The sequence below is a fragment of the Homalodisca vitripennis genome, chromosome X, assembly GCF_021130785.1.
Source record: "Homalodisca vitripennis isolate AUS2020 chromosome X, UT_GWSS_2.1, whole genome shotgun sequence".
NCBI classification, from domain to species: Eukaryota; Metazoa; Arthropoda; class Insecta; order Hemiptera; family Cicadellidae; genus Homalodisca; species Homalodisca vitripennis.
The window spans coordinates 136,431,652-136,447,344 of NC_060215.1; the positions used below are offsets into that span (position 1 = coordinate 136,431,652).

Below are 15,693 nucleotides of genomic sequence, written 5' to 3' on the forward strand. Positions count from 1 at the left end.
CTCGTACTTTTATCGAGAGTCTAGTAATTAATAATGCTGTGATTAACATACCTGTCGATTCTCCTGACGCTTGCCTTGATTGATTTGGTCAATGGTGTCAGGTGGCATACGCTCCAGTAGTGGCGGGATTAGTGGATCACTCACAGAGTTCAAGAGGTCAAAGCTTGCCCAGCTGCCTCTTGGCATATCTGTGGTCACAACACGGTCTGCCCCAACCAACTTGACCTACAATCAAGATGGTTAGCTAATTGCATTTTAATATGCCTAGACATTTTGAGACTATATATATTTTCCAAAAAAGATTAGATAGACAAGATTATTCAAAATTCTTTGAGGTATAAACGTCTTGAAAACATTGTTTTCGAAGATAAAATTTACCATTACTTACATGAAATGCAAGTGGACAAAAGTTGTCACAATATAAATACTAATATAATCACTTAATAAAAATTATCAAAACACAACATTCAAAGACTAAAAATTATTTAACTAAAACATATCCCATAAAAGCTTAAATTGTATTCATAAAAATAGTTCAGTGAATGGTTCATTACATTGACCAATATAGAATATCTTGATAAATGTACAATAGTTTGACAATAATAATTTTAACAAACGGCTGTTACCTAAAACTTTTACTAAGCTATCTTATACGTAATATCAGAAACACTGGAGTATATACCAACTAATAAAATAGTAAGCGACATCAATATTAACCCTTATCGCACAACATAAGGATATGTCCGTATCATCGGAATTGTGCTAAACTTTGCCTACAGGAATATCAGTATTTTCTTATTTTAGTTAATTGTGTACATTATTCATGAAAATCCTGCAAATACGTAGCAATGTGTAAATTTATTGATTTATGGCCGTTGGGAAACAAATTGGGTTGTGTGTCACCTGAAAAATAAATAAAAAACCAGTGCTACTCTTTTATTGATGTGATTGTGATTTTTTTCCTCTGTTCTTCTACTTTTATCACGACCTTTCAAATGAGGTGTCACTTAATGGGTCTTTACATTTAAAAATTTTTAGGCGCGCCCCCACCCAAAATCCCATTTTGAGGAAATGAGCAAATGAGCAACAAAGAAATAGAAGTGACTAAAAAGTTCACTTCTATTTCCTAGAAAGGTGTCCCGAGTTCCATCCCTCCAACTTTATCCATCAAAGACTAAGAGTGTACCCATACTTTTAAGTTACACTGTACATATATATATATATATATATATATATATATATATATATATATATATATATATATATATATATATATTCTTCAAACCTGTGGATAAGAACATTTTAAGACATTCCAATCAAACTGAAACCCTTTACATTCCTCCTTCCACAAATATGTATACCTTGTAACTGGTGTCATCGGTTGAGCCGTTAGAACTTGAATGTTCCAAATCAATTTCAAACTCCTGGTGAGGAACCAGTTGTACGAGGGCCTCCTTCTCGCTATGTCTGTCTCGCATCCAGTTGCTACTGGAATGGTGACGGTAGTGGTAGTCCACCACCACATAGTCCCTGGTGTAACACTCCACACAGTCTCTCACATGTGGGCTCAGCTCTCCTCTACAATGTCCACACAATGGTATCAATGATCAAGGACGATCAATATAATAATAATGATCACCAAAGAAAGAGGGCTAGAGCTTACGGCACATGAATGTTCTAATGACAATTGGAATAATGCATAAGCTTTCTACCTGAGAGACTATTTGATTAGTGTAAATACAATTACAGAGAACTAAAATAAATATTCTGTAGTAATATACTGGAGAGTTAATTGCACAGAGAATATGAATAAAGGTGATATTTACTTTGAACTGGTTACTGCAAGAAAATGGCCACATGTTGAAAGATTAACAGAAAAGTGCACTCATAAACCACTTATCCAAATTGGAGCTTTAATTTCAAGCAAACTTTCCAAAGACAAAATGAAATTAGAATATTGGGTAAGTGACCCTATGAACCCAAAACACCCAAGACATTAATAAAAAGATGAACAGCTCATTGAAATTCTACAAATCAAATCAAATCACATTTATTGCCATAATGTACTGAAAAATAGAAGCAAATATTTTGTATTGAAAAAGAAAACAAATTTAGCATTTTGATATCTAATGGTAATAAAATATACAATAATGATCAAGTAATACAATTCAAAATAGTTAACATAAAATAACTAAACACTAAATAATATTTAAAAAATCTTATATCACAAATAAATAAATCTATGTATTGAAATAAAGAGAAAAATTAAAGTAAAAAAAAATATATATATATATATATACCTAGTGAAAACAGAATTTACGATTCAGTTAATTTGCTACTTAATTTCTGTATAATTAAAAATAACATGGGCCTTAATGGCTCATAAAAATCATCACGAACAATGGATTATGCAAGAAAGGGATATTGAGGAGCAAAAAAAAATACTGCCTCCTGTGAGGATTGAACTCACGACCCCTGGTTTACGAGACCAGTGCTCTACCACTGAGCTAAAGAGGCCTATGGATGTTAATGGGCCTTAAATCATATCCAACTTTCAAATATATAGTTACTAGTCTGTTTGAATTTTGGTGCAGCATCAAAGATGAGTGAGTATCAAATAGCAAGAGCAAGAAGGCTCTTCAGGCATTAATACATTTTCCAGTTCTTACCTGTATTAGTGTAGTTTTTAAGCAGTTGATGCTACACACCTAAATGTAGAGCTAACCTCAAGATTGAAAACAAAATTCTTATTGTTCAATAAAAAATAACACCAAGATTTCTTGAACTGATCACAGATAAACAAGCTCATTCCCCTCAGGGCAAAAACACATTTGGAAAACAATTATTATTTTTATTTTATTCAATATTTTATCATTTATATTTTTGTAACAATAAATTCATTGATTCTGTCCCAAATAGAGTCTGCCTTTATACTTCATAAAATGTAACTCTTCCATTCTTCTATCTTATATTTGTTGTACAAAATAAATAAATAAACCCTTCCCGAGCAAATTACGGAAATCCCATTCAGCGAAATGACCCACCCGTGTATGATTGTAACGGGTAACTTGTTTGATTGAACTTTGTTGCAATCAAAGTTTTTGTCCTTCATTGTGAACTTTATCAACAGTTCATAAAACTGGTGATAAAATGCGTTACAATGTTAACTGAATGTCAGATGACAGCTGCAGTCAGTCATCTGTTATTAAAACTAGTTGTCATAGCAATGAAATAATTTTTTTGCTGTACGCTGGCATGTTTGATGGCTTTTTCCATGTAGGGAGGATGACTGTGCTATTCTTGAGATCTGTGCGCAAGCTCTCTTCCCAGATTGAATTGTGTTATATTTGTTAATCTGGACATTGTTTACATCTGTAGTGTAAGTTTAATTGGAATTTGAATTTTGTTTCTTTAAAATTATGATGTTTTTTTTAGGCAAATTCCTTGTCTTATTTATTATCTTATACATATCTTTGTACAAAATATAAATGTATTTTTTTAAATGAGTATTTATTTTTTACACCATATAAAAACTTTAGAAATTTTAATTCAAATAGAACTTAAAGCAAATTAATATTAAATTTTTAAAGTTAATTGAGCATTAGCGTGACATAAAGAAATTTGTATCCAGATCTATAAGGATTAATAAATATTGGCAAAGTACCTACAAATAATTAGTCTCATAAAACAACAATTAAATATAGACTTCATAGTTTAAATGTATACAAAATTTATTTAAATTCAAAATATTATTTTACTTACAAAGGCTCCTTGGGTATCGGTAGTGTTTTCGTTCTACTTTTGCGAGGAACTATGCATACTTCAATATCGTTGGGAGGGAAGTCCAAGATGTTTCGTAATGGATCTCTATCAATAACTAGCTGGTGTTGTTGCATAAACTCTTCATAATCCAGAGGATCCACAACGTCTGATGGCTGTAACAGTTTAGTGTCAAATTTCAATACAGTGACTTGGTGCTAACTTAATATATTTTCCATACATGCATTAAATATGCATGACAGTGGAATTCTTTAGGTCAACAGGGTGTACTAGTCATTTAAAATTTTTTGAACCACATGCTTAATTTTCAACGTTAAAATTTGCAGGCTAAGTACTTTAATTGTATAATTTGTATATTTTTAAATAAACTAAGGCCTCAATATTCTGAAATGATGGTACTGAGTAAATTTTGGATAATAAAAATTTCAGATAAGACGGATCACCATTAAAAACTTACTCTTCACTGGTATTGATAAACAAAAATTGAGCAACATCACACACAAGTGCATGACTACAGAAGGGGTCGGTGTCTGCTATTTATGCCCTTAGAATGTAAACAATTTCTAATGGAGAGCAAGCTAATAACACAATAGTATTTATGCAAGGCTAACTTAGTTATATACGAACATTTGCAAAATAGGACACACTTATTTGTTACAATGTGACAATAATCCGATGAACATGCACGGAAACATCACTACAGCCACTAACACAGTCTAGCTTCTAGCAGCAGTCACTTATGAATGGTTCACTGCAGTAATACTCTCAAAAAACATTTTATAGTCAGAAAGTATTACTTTCATGCTATAGTAATGTTGCCTATAAAGTGATTTATAAAAAGTTTTAGTTGACTAACTTTATATTTTGAAATAAATATGTACCCATAACAATTACAAACATTTTTATAATGCACTTCGAATAATTCAGAAAATTCTGATATCCACATTCTGGATAACTGCATCCTCAGTATACCATAATCTTGTAACAAAAATTAACATGGAATAATTTATATTTTAGACTAGTACATCCAAATTTAAACTAAAATGTTTTGTCCAAATGAACTGAAAATGTAATAATTTAATTTGAAATAATCTATTATTTAAGAAAAGAATGATGGTATTGGTTGTATATCTGTTGTATCCCACAATATTCATATCTTTTGAGAATTATTAAATGTCTTTCTCCTTATTTTACACCCTCACATTGTCTTGTATCCAGAGGTTCATTGCAGTAAACCTTGGAGACTAAAGAACAAGATCAATTTAAATCTCCAAACCAACAACATACACGTCTGCTGAGAATTATTAAATGTCTTTCTCCTTATTTTACACCCTCACATTGTCTTGTATCCAGAGGTTCATTGCAGTAAACCTTGGAGACTAAAGAACAAGATCAATTTAAATCTCCTAACCAACAACATACACGTCTGCTGAGAATTATTAAATGTCTTTCTCCTTATTTTACACCCTCACATTGTCTTGTATCCAGAGGTTCATTGCAGTGAACCTTGGAGACTAAAGAACAAGACCAATTTAAATCTCCAAACCAACAACATACATGCCTGTTGAGAATTATTAGATGTGCCTTTCAATTATCTTTTTCTCCCAATTTCCTGTCTCTCTAATGGTTTACAAAATGTCTTACCCAAGTCTGCAGAACGTACTACACAGGATTCTACCCAGCCACCAAATCTCCAAACAAACAACTGTAATCCTTTGAAGATTACATTGTAATAACACATTTGATTAAATGTTTTCATTTCATAGGTTGTCCTGGATCATGATTTAGACATACTGTAGGTATATTTTAATGTAGCAACGATTAGATCTATATAGTTGATATGGTAAATAAAACTACACTGGCTATGTTGAACAATCATAGTACAATATAATAATTTTGACTTTACAACTGTTACTTACTGATGAAGTATTCATGATCCGGTTCTCAGTCTTGTTTAGATCTCTGCCAAGTGGAGAAGCAATCTGCCGTCTCACCTCCGCTGCATGTTGACTGCAAACATTCACAAAACACTCCCATTAATATACCTTTTTAAATGCAATAAAATTAAACATCTATTCTTATACATTTATTTCAACTTCAAAATTTACTGACAGCTTTTGAAACTATCTATACAGGATGTACCAGTACCAGCATTTATTTATATTTAAAAAGTAAGCAGAAATGATTTCTTTATTTTTTAACCACAATTTTTTTGGTACTAAACTAAGTATTTCATGTATGCACATTATTTATAAATTTTATCTTTGCCTTAAAACTACAACTGTGTTTTTCCTCGTGATATACTGCATTGGATAAGAATATCAATCATATAACGTTTTTTATATGAATTGTATATTTTTACATACACCTAACAAAGTTATGAACATTTAGGTCAAAGAAGAACAGGGAATTTTAGTGTGATGAACAGGTCTACCAACTGTGTTTGGGTTTAATCAAGAGTTTTCTGTTACTCTCTCCACTCTATTACTCTGTTTTTGTTATTTTGGCCACAGTTTTTTCCTCTTTGGTGAAGTTTGTTCATAATTTTTTCTCTCTTATTTCAGACTTATTTGCTATTAGAGGACATAGGAGACATAGCCAAGTGGTTCTGTGAGGTATGCTCTGCCAAACTAGATGCAATGAGAACACAGAATATTGGTGCAGAAGAGTACAAAAATTAACAAGACTCAACAATATTGAGGATTGCCATTTGAGGTTATGTGAGGTAAACAAGACATCAGATACCAGGCGAGAATATTACGAATGACTCACACGATTGTTATGATAGATTCTCAGAAGTAACGAATGAGCAAGTCTCCACTCAGTCGTACATAATTGATGACTCAGATGTAAACAAAAACAAAATGAAGAGGAACAGAAGAGGAGACAACAACCTAAGTGGTGACAGCCTAATTGACAACTCCATTGTTTTGGTGGGGAAAGAATTACTTGACACTACTTCAAACAATGACTTTCTTGGACAGGGAAGGAAAATTAATGAAACAGGTAACTGTTAATGTAAACTGTTAAAGTAAATGGCATTTTTGTCAGCAATTCTGACAATTTCCATAACCTAAAATTTGTGAATAAGAAAGTGTTTATGTTTGTGTCCAGAGTGAATCCTGAAATATCCGAAAATATCTCGAGGGATTATTTTTGTTCCTTGCCATTGGTGTAGAGCAGCACCTTTGGCAGATGAAGTGGGTTTTTAAAGTAATTATTTAGCATTACCGTCAGCCCTTTCAACTCCTAGTTAATTTTCTCAGATGTTTTTGAGCTTTTCCCACCTTCATTTTTGTTATTCACTTTTTAAATATTTTCCTTTAGAAAAAAAAAAAAAAACAGCAGGTGAAGTGGGTAAAGTAATTATTTGGTATCAGTGAAGTTAACGGCCGAAGTTGCCAATCATAATTTTAATGTTATTAACGTATTCTGCTTGCTACCTCCCAACAAAAATATAAATGGTTTTAAGAGGAGGATATCCCAAATAACCGACGTGAAACTGGCCATTGCTTTTTAATAATTAAGATGGAAATGTAATTTTGTGATTATATTTTGAACTGGACTTCTTGTTCTCTATGATTTTCAGCCTTATCAGCACCTGACATCTTATCTGAGTGTTCTGTAGTCAGAATAGATTAGTACACCAACATCCTTCCCAGATAGTAGCCTTCACTGCCTTGTGAATAACCATATTTATCCACACCAGTAACAAGATTCGTGTTATTAAAACTATTGGAATCGTCCTCCTAAATAAAACAATGTAATATTTTAGAGGATGGAAATGGAAGATAATTTTAATGAAGTTGTAGAACATTAGTGGAACTACTTTTCTTAAAAGATAGTACAAAGTTATGAGTAGGTGAATTTACAATATTTCTTTGCTTCAATAAATTGTGTTACCTACCTCACAGTACAGCCATTCTTTTGTTACGTATGTGACACTTAGACACATTTATGGTGAAATATAAATAAAGTAAAATTATATAAATACATTTATCACAGTTCAGTGTATAGAAGGTGATTTAATTCAAAAGTATACAAAATTGGGCACAAGAATTTTTATTATTTTCCAAGCAATACATGTTTTTATGGCTGTTACGTTTGTGACATGAAAGGCACTCATCCTTAGAGTGTTAGGTACATAATGGTAAAATTCTGTTAATTTTTCCTTCAATAAAATTTAAAATAAAATTAATTGCATTCCTAATTAATATTTACGTACAACTCTTAATTAATCAATGTACCAACATGTTTTGAATACTTGTTAAAAATTGTGATTTGTTGTTACGTATGTGACAGGTTGTTTGTTACGTATGTGACAAGTATAACTAGAGTACCAAGAACACTATTTATGATAAAAATAACAACTTATTCTATCTAAAAGTGATATCCTTACAACTGAACTGAACCAACAAAATAGGTAACTGTTATCAATTCACATAGAAAACGTTACAATAAAACTTAGGTACTAAATTCACACATACTGTATATTAAGGTTCCTTATAACTATTTCTACAATATTAATTTTTAAATAAGTTGGGTACACTTTTGTTCTAAGTAAAACTAACAGAACATAGTCACACTTCTTTAACATGTACAGTTTTTGGAAACTGATAAAGTACACGAACTCAACGGTTTTAATTTTAGGTTGTTCCAACACCCGAATAATGTCTTTAGTAGCCACGAGCCTTTCATCATTTTCATCAATTTTAAACAGTGTAGTATCCTCCCCATACTTTCTCAAGTAAGTGACTATAATATCTTCATTTACTTTGCTCTGGCAAACTGCTACATAGCGAAATTCTTTCATTTTATTACTTAATAATTTCACTAATACAAAGTCACCAGGATTTGGGTGTTGGACATTTCTATCAGTGTTTGATAATGGGCTCTTCATCTGTCTCCATCTGTGCATGCATCATCTGTTCCAGTACTCTCATACTTATCATCATCAGATTCATCACTGTAAGCATCTTCATAGTGTAGCCGTCGTCGGGTTGACAGTTTTGTAGCGTCATATTCTTCATTCTTAATGTCAACTTTAAGCATGAGTGATTTTGATGTCCTGCTAATCAGTATCTCGTGATCACTATATGCTTGAAAGTGGTGCATTGCTTGAATACTAGTTATTTGATGAATTTTACCCCATCTCTCCTCAAGATGTTTTCTATTACGATCTATTTCTTCCTTTGAAACAAACAATAGCCGAATTTCTTTGCATTTTTTCCAATGCCACTCTGTAGAAATCTTCTGGGGTATTAACAAAAGCTTTCCGACCCTTTACTGCTCTCCATACAATCCTCTTTACCATCCCTTCGATACCATCTACAGCCCCCTTCCCATGGCTGGAAGCAAAAAATTCCAGTTCATTGCAATACCAAAGTCTTCCTCTGCAAAACAAATATTTGACATAGTGTACCGGCTTTTAAATTGGCCGGCACAGTTATCAGAAAATATATGTAAATGTTTTACTTCTGGAGCTATTTGATTAATTTCTTTTACAAGAACTTTTATAAATGTCTAAACAGAGTTCTTACAATGCTTCAAATCATCACTAACACAAGCAAAACTATAAACTTTATCATTATGCCAACCTTTTATTTTTTGAACATAAATCAGTCTGGGAGGCTTTAAAATAAACAAATAAATAGATTAACTTGGTAGATAGGCTAGGTTAACTAACTTCCTAAGTTAATTTTCTTCTTCAAATTGACAGTTTTTGTATCATAACTTAATGTGTCACATACGTAACATTTTGATGTCTCACATACATAACACAGTTTACTTGCCAAAGAATAATATTTAAAATAAAATAAAAAATATCATATTAACAATCATTAACTTAACCTTACTTTTACAAAATGTTATCCATGTCAACATTCTAGATGAGATGCAGTTTAAACTTTTTCATGTTTCTTGTTACGTATGTGACACTGTGACATACGTCAGAATTATTTGGAAATAAGGACTTGTTTACTTACCAAGTTTATTTAAATTCAGCTCAAGTTTATGTAAAATGTCCAAGCTTCCTCTCTCTAACCTCAAATCTGAGAAACACTTATACACTATGTAAAATCAGCTGTTTTTAAAAACTAGATTATTGTTATTTAGTAGACTGTCTCATCAACAGGCAACTTTAACCTAGAATAAAAATAAATATACATCTTCTATTAAACTATTTTCTTTGGATTTGGTAAATTAAAGTATTTTACAACATAAATATGTCTTAAAAACTAACTTTAAATTTATTTCATTTTTTAACACTGAGGTGTCTGTTATAAAAGAATGGCTGAGTAATGGCTGGAGGCATTTGTGATCAGATTCTCTAGAATTTGATCTTTTAGGTACTACCTCAAGGGATTTTTTTGTATGTTGCAGGGTAGCAGCGAAGTGCTGCCATAGTCCTTGATGATGGCAATTGTGTCAGCCCCAAATGAACTTTTGTCCTCAGGTCTAAATTAACAAAAACTTTGTATATTTGGGTCTAATTCCCGTATTTTCAGTAGGCCTATTGTTTTTCTGTGTACATCAAAAGATAGTGCAACGGCTGACATCAGCAGCAACCAACAAGGTTAACTCACTGTCACAACAAGACCATGTGGCATACAGTGCAGAAGCGGAACAAAGAAATATTACTCCATGCGAGAAAAATTGTTCCACTTTTAAGGTTCTATAATTTTATTATTTGTTATTTCCACCCCTTGAAATCCAAAATTGTTTTGTTTTGGAGGACGATAGCAATACTTATATAATGCAAAACTTGTATTTTGCTACTCCAGCTGATAATTTCAAATTCACAAATTATTTACCAACATTTTTTCCTAAAGCACTTACAAACGTGTTTTAATCACTGAAAAAGCAGTCAATATTGTATTTCGATGCTCAGCAAGTGTTCATTTAACTAATTAGTGTTAATCAGTAAACAATTTGACTGTTGCAACTATTAGTCTATATTAACATAATAGCCTAATATAGCCTAGGAACAAAATTACATTGACTGTCAATTAGGGGTTACCCCAGTAAGAATCTACAAGTAATAGGTATACCTTGACAGTTTCTGAGCAAATGCTCTTTGGACAGATCCCATCATGATTTAGATTTAAAATATGGTTTAATTTATTCAGTTGAATTCTTGAAAAGTGTACTAATTTTAATACATCCAGAATAATAGTGAAATGTTTGGGATCTGATACATAAAAGTTTAAAACTATCCATTGCTTAAAATGTTTATCCACAAACACATTCACACAAATATCACCAACAAACACTAATTAATATTTTAGAATCCCTTTCAAACAATAAAAATAAAATTTTCACGGATTTTCACAAATACTTATTTTGACTATTACTAGCAGAACAAACCAAATTCAAGTAACATAATCTAAACACTAACATTATGATAATATTATTTATTTCACAGGTTATAATAACCATGCCCAGGCCGCGGCGCACCGACGCACAGTGAAATATAAAACCCTAAAAGTTGGCATAAATTCATATATAACAATTTCTATTACTATATAATGTTTTAATTATTTTTCTGTGAGTAAAGAAAATAAATAAACACCATTGAAGCCATAAATAATCATATTAGACGTCATTAATGATATTTAACAATATTTTCATCATCTCATTTTAAACATCCCCTTAAGATATTTTCGATATATATTTCTTGGAAGTCGTCTATAATTGATTATTAAAGGATCTGATTTTATAATTATCACAATTGAAATATCCCGATTCCAATTTTCCCACGAAGTCTTCCTGGAGTAACCTTTGCAATAACTTTTGAAATGTTTATTCCTCCTCAATTCGAAGCAAAGCAACAGAAATCAGCTCAGGCACATGAATCGATCGTTTATGAATGACTGGAAGCAGGTAAAACCATGGATATAAAAATTACAATTAACTTTAACGTATCAGCTCTGAATTGTAAAAGTCACTTGAAATTAGTAAAACCAGTTAGTAAAACTGGTTCGACCCTGGTACTTAACTTTGCATTAACACCAGTTGTTTCTGAAAACAAATTAGACTTCTAAAAATACAGCCTGTCTGTGTACTACCCGTCGGAAAGAGTTCTTCAATTCTGGCTTCGGTCAATCCACAATCAACCATGTTTTATCTCTGAATTGTCTCTGTATTTTGTCTTATTGTGGACTACTACTTCAATATCTTCAGACCACACCTGCCATTTTCTTATTAGGAATCGAGAATAAACGAGGGGAAGGGCATTTAATACAACTGCAGTACAGATAAGCCAAATTCGAGGCTCATTTAATTAACTTATTTTACAGGTATTTTATCAAGACGATCGAATTCTTATGAACGAGCCCCACAAATGTAACATCTTAAAGTTGACGTAGTCTGATGAGTTCAAAAATTTGCCATCCATTATCGTGAAACTGAGAGTAAAATATATTTCAATACTCTATTCACCTGTAATTAATAATTTACTCCACAAACTCGCTATTTCATTGTCTTTCCTATTATTTTGAGCTAAAGAAACGTTCGTTGAATTCCTTAACAATACGAATTTTTACTGGCCGGATATACCACGGAGGACGTAGGCGATGATCGAGGATTTTGAGAAACCAAAAGTGAATCCTTTATAGCAGTATCCCTAGTCACCAATCGCAAAGGCATAAGTGATGATATAAACCCGCTATAATAATCAGAGTCCGTTCCAAAGAATATTTGTTTGTAAATATACTGGCTGCTTGCCCCATGTTGAGGACAAAATCAAAGCCAAAGTCAAAACAAAAGACATTTATAGACAAAGTAGCACTTGATCTTAAGGCAGAATATCTCAAATGTATGAAAAACATCAGCTTACAGGCACTGATCAAGATAAGGTAAAAACAGTTAAAGCTAAAAAGGACTATGATATCCAACTGAAAATGCTAAGGCAGCAGGCGTCAGCAGATTACATAAAAAAATCTAATTATAAATATAAGGTTGTGTGGCAGATAATAAATTCCGAAAGACAAAACAATATACAGCAGAAAACTCAACTAAATCTGGAAGTGGATAACAGGGAAATAAGCAACCCAAGGGAAGTGGCAGAACACTTCAACCATTTCTTCACCAACATAGTAGATAAGACACTTCCCAATAACACACATCACATAAAAATATCCAACAACAAACAAGTACAGCCTATGAAAAGCCATCTCACTCATCTGCCAGACACTGACACAGAAGAAATTCAAAGTATAATCAAGAGCTTCAAGCCCAAAACTTCATCTGGAGTGGACGGAGTCTCATCCAAGTTATTACAATAATGCTGTGAAACTCCTATACCACCTCTGATTTTCATAACCAATATATCATTATGATCAGGAAAATTCCCAATGGCCTTAAAACTAGCCAAAGTATATCCCAAGTTCAAAGCGGAAGTCCAAAGCAAACCAGTAACTACAGACCAATCTCACTCATCTCAATCTTCTCCAAAGTAATAGAACGAGTTGTACTTAGAGATTGATGGACCGTTGTGAGCGACATAAGTTATTGACGATAAGACGACATGGTTTCTTAAAAGAACGATCAACTACTACTGCTATAATTGAACCTGTCGAGTTTATAATTGACCACCTTGAGAAAGGAGAACTAGTTCCAGGTATTATGCTTGATCTTAGTAAGGAATTTGATTGCCTTGGCCATAACTTAATCTTAAACAAACTTGACAATCTGGGTATCAGAGGTCCTGCTCTAAACTGGTTTAGGAGCTACCTTGAAGAACGCAGCCAATTGATCGAAGTCAAGCATATAGAGAGAGGACTAACTCATACTATAAGACCCAAGCCACTTGCTATAGCCAGGGATCTGTCCTTGGCCATGTGATGTTTATCTTATTCACAAACGACATGCCTCAATACCTGAATGGGCTCTGTCATACGCTTATGTATGAAGATGACACCACCTTTCTATCTTCAGGGAAATCTGCTGACAAACTGGCAGTAAGCTCCTGAATATGGCTTACCAATGCCACACAAATGAAGTGGTTAATAGTCTGCTAGTGGTTAATACATCAAAGACAAACCAGTTCGCATTTGGCAGAAGACGAAACCAAGTCCCAACTCTTCCAAAAGTTTAAGTGAAACCACAGGCCAAATTTCTAGGAGTGACTATTGACGAAAATAAGTCATGCATACATCATGTTGACATCCTGTGTGAGAAAATGAATACAAGGCTTTACATCTTATAACGAATAAAAGCCATCAGCAACACTGTAACAACAAAATTAACATACTTTGCCGTATTTGAAACTCACATACGATATGGTATAGCTATCTGGGGAGGAACATCTCAAGGGAACTTACAAGGAATTCTGCGTCTTCAGAAGGAAGCGATGAGGATCCTAAATTGCCTGGGACCAAGAGACACCAGCAGATGACCTTTACAGACCTCAGAATTGTGACCGTGGTATACCTCTATATCCAGGATGTTATATTGCATGTTGATGGGAAAAACTTACCTCATGCAGCCGACCTTCGTGACTACTGCACCAGACATACTGCAGACTATCTTCTACCGGCACACCATCTAACGCTGTACCAAAAGAAACCGTCATATGCAGGCAAGAAGCTGTTCATCCTACTACCGGCAGAAATGAAGGTTCTCACAGGAAAGAAACTAAAGAAAACGCTGATTGAATGGTTGACTTCAAGACCCTTCTACACACTGGAAGAATACCTGCACTGGGAAGATGAAAACCTTGCATTTTAACTTTATAAACAACTATATGTACTCTTGTGCATACGTTATTATTGTAAATATTACAGACATGAAATTAATGTAAATTATTGACACTGTGGGTAGTAGACAAGGAAAATCAATCCTATTTCGAGTAGATTCACAATTCATTTTTAATTTGTTATGCCAAGGAAACCTTGGTCTTTCGTCACTGTGTCACGAGGGGGGGGGTCATTTGTACCTGCCTCCTCCACAAGGCATTTTATTTCAAAATAAACGATCGCTTAGTAGTTTATTATTGACTAAAAATAATATTTATGTTGGAACTTTGAATTCAATAATAATCAAATATATAGATTCAAACGTTATAACTATTTTAGAATCACGCATTGCATACATACTGTTACTGCTAAACAAGTCGGAGTACCTTGTACCCGAAACGGCGTCAAACGTGTAAAGTATCTGCATCTTTATAAACATTTCGTCTTAATCTGATCAAAAGTTTTCGAGTTGAATTTTCAAAGTCGCAGTTTGTTGTAAAAGCGCTAAAACCGGTATTTTTCGTTGTTAAAGTTATGAAAACTGGAAGTTATTGTTGGTAGTTTTATTTTTAGAAACGCAGAAATAAACAATATAAATGTTAATATAACTACCGTCATTTTATCTTTATTAGTTAATTTGTAGTCAATTTTTTCAATCGGATATCATATACATTTTGATCCATACAAGATTTAGATTTGTCTTGAGTTGTGATTTAAACTTAACTTTGTCACTGTCTTTGCGGATTACACTAACCTTATTCTAGATAATTGTCACTTTAGTACCATGTTATAACAGTCTACAGCCATATCATCCTTGATTTCTGACTAGTTCTGTACCAATGACCTGTTCTTAAATTTTTCTAAAATGAATGTTGTGGAAGTTTATTACCAAACCTCCCAAATGTCCCTAATATTTATATATTTGATGGACAATCCAATAAATAGCACTTTTTCTTTAAGTTACTTAGTGGTTCATCTTGATCTTGACCTGAAATAGAATACCTATATAAACACATTATCGAAACAGCTGAATTCAGCTACATTTGCTCCGAGGTGCCTTTCTACATTTCCCCCCGAAAAAGTTCCTAAACTGTTTTACGTAGGCTAATATGAGTCAAGATTGAGGTACGAATTAAATTTTGGAGATTTTCTGGTGTCAACAATTTTAATATATTTC

The 15,693-nt window shown here is 32.9% G+C and overlaps 1 protein-coding gene and 1 non-coding gene across 2 annotated transcripts in view; both read right to left on the reverse strand.

Moving 5' to 3' along the window:
• Positions 1–11,176, reverse strand: part of LOC124369633 (dedicator of cytokinesis protein 7) — a 74,903-nt gene extending 63,727 nt beyond the window's left edge. Inside the window, 5 exon segments of the mRNA XM_046827685.1 lie at positions 52–225; positions 1,362–1,578; positions 3,763–3,935; positions 5,700–5,790; positions 10,830–11,176. Of these exon segments, the coding sequence (XP_046683641.1) occupies positions 52–225; positions 1,362–1,578; positions 3,763–3,935; positions 5,700–5,790; positions 10,830–10,873 (699 nt within the window). The 5' untranslated portion in view covers positions 10,874–11,176.
• Positions 2,446–2,517, reverse strand: Trnat-cgu. Its single transcript has one exon. It is a non-coding gene; the product is annotated as a tRNA-Thr (tRNA).
• Positions 11,177–15,693: the final 4,517 nt, after the last annotated feature.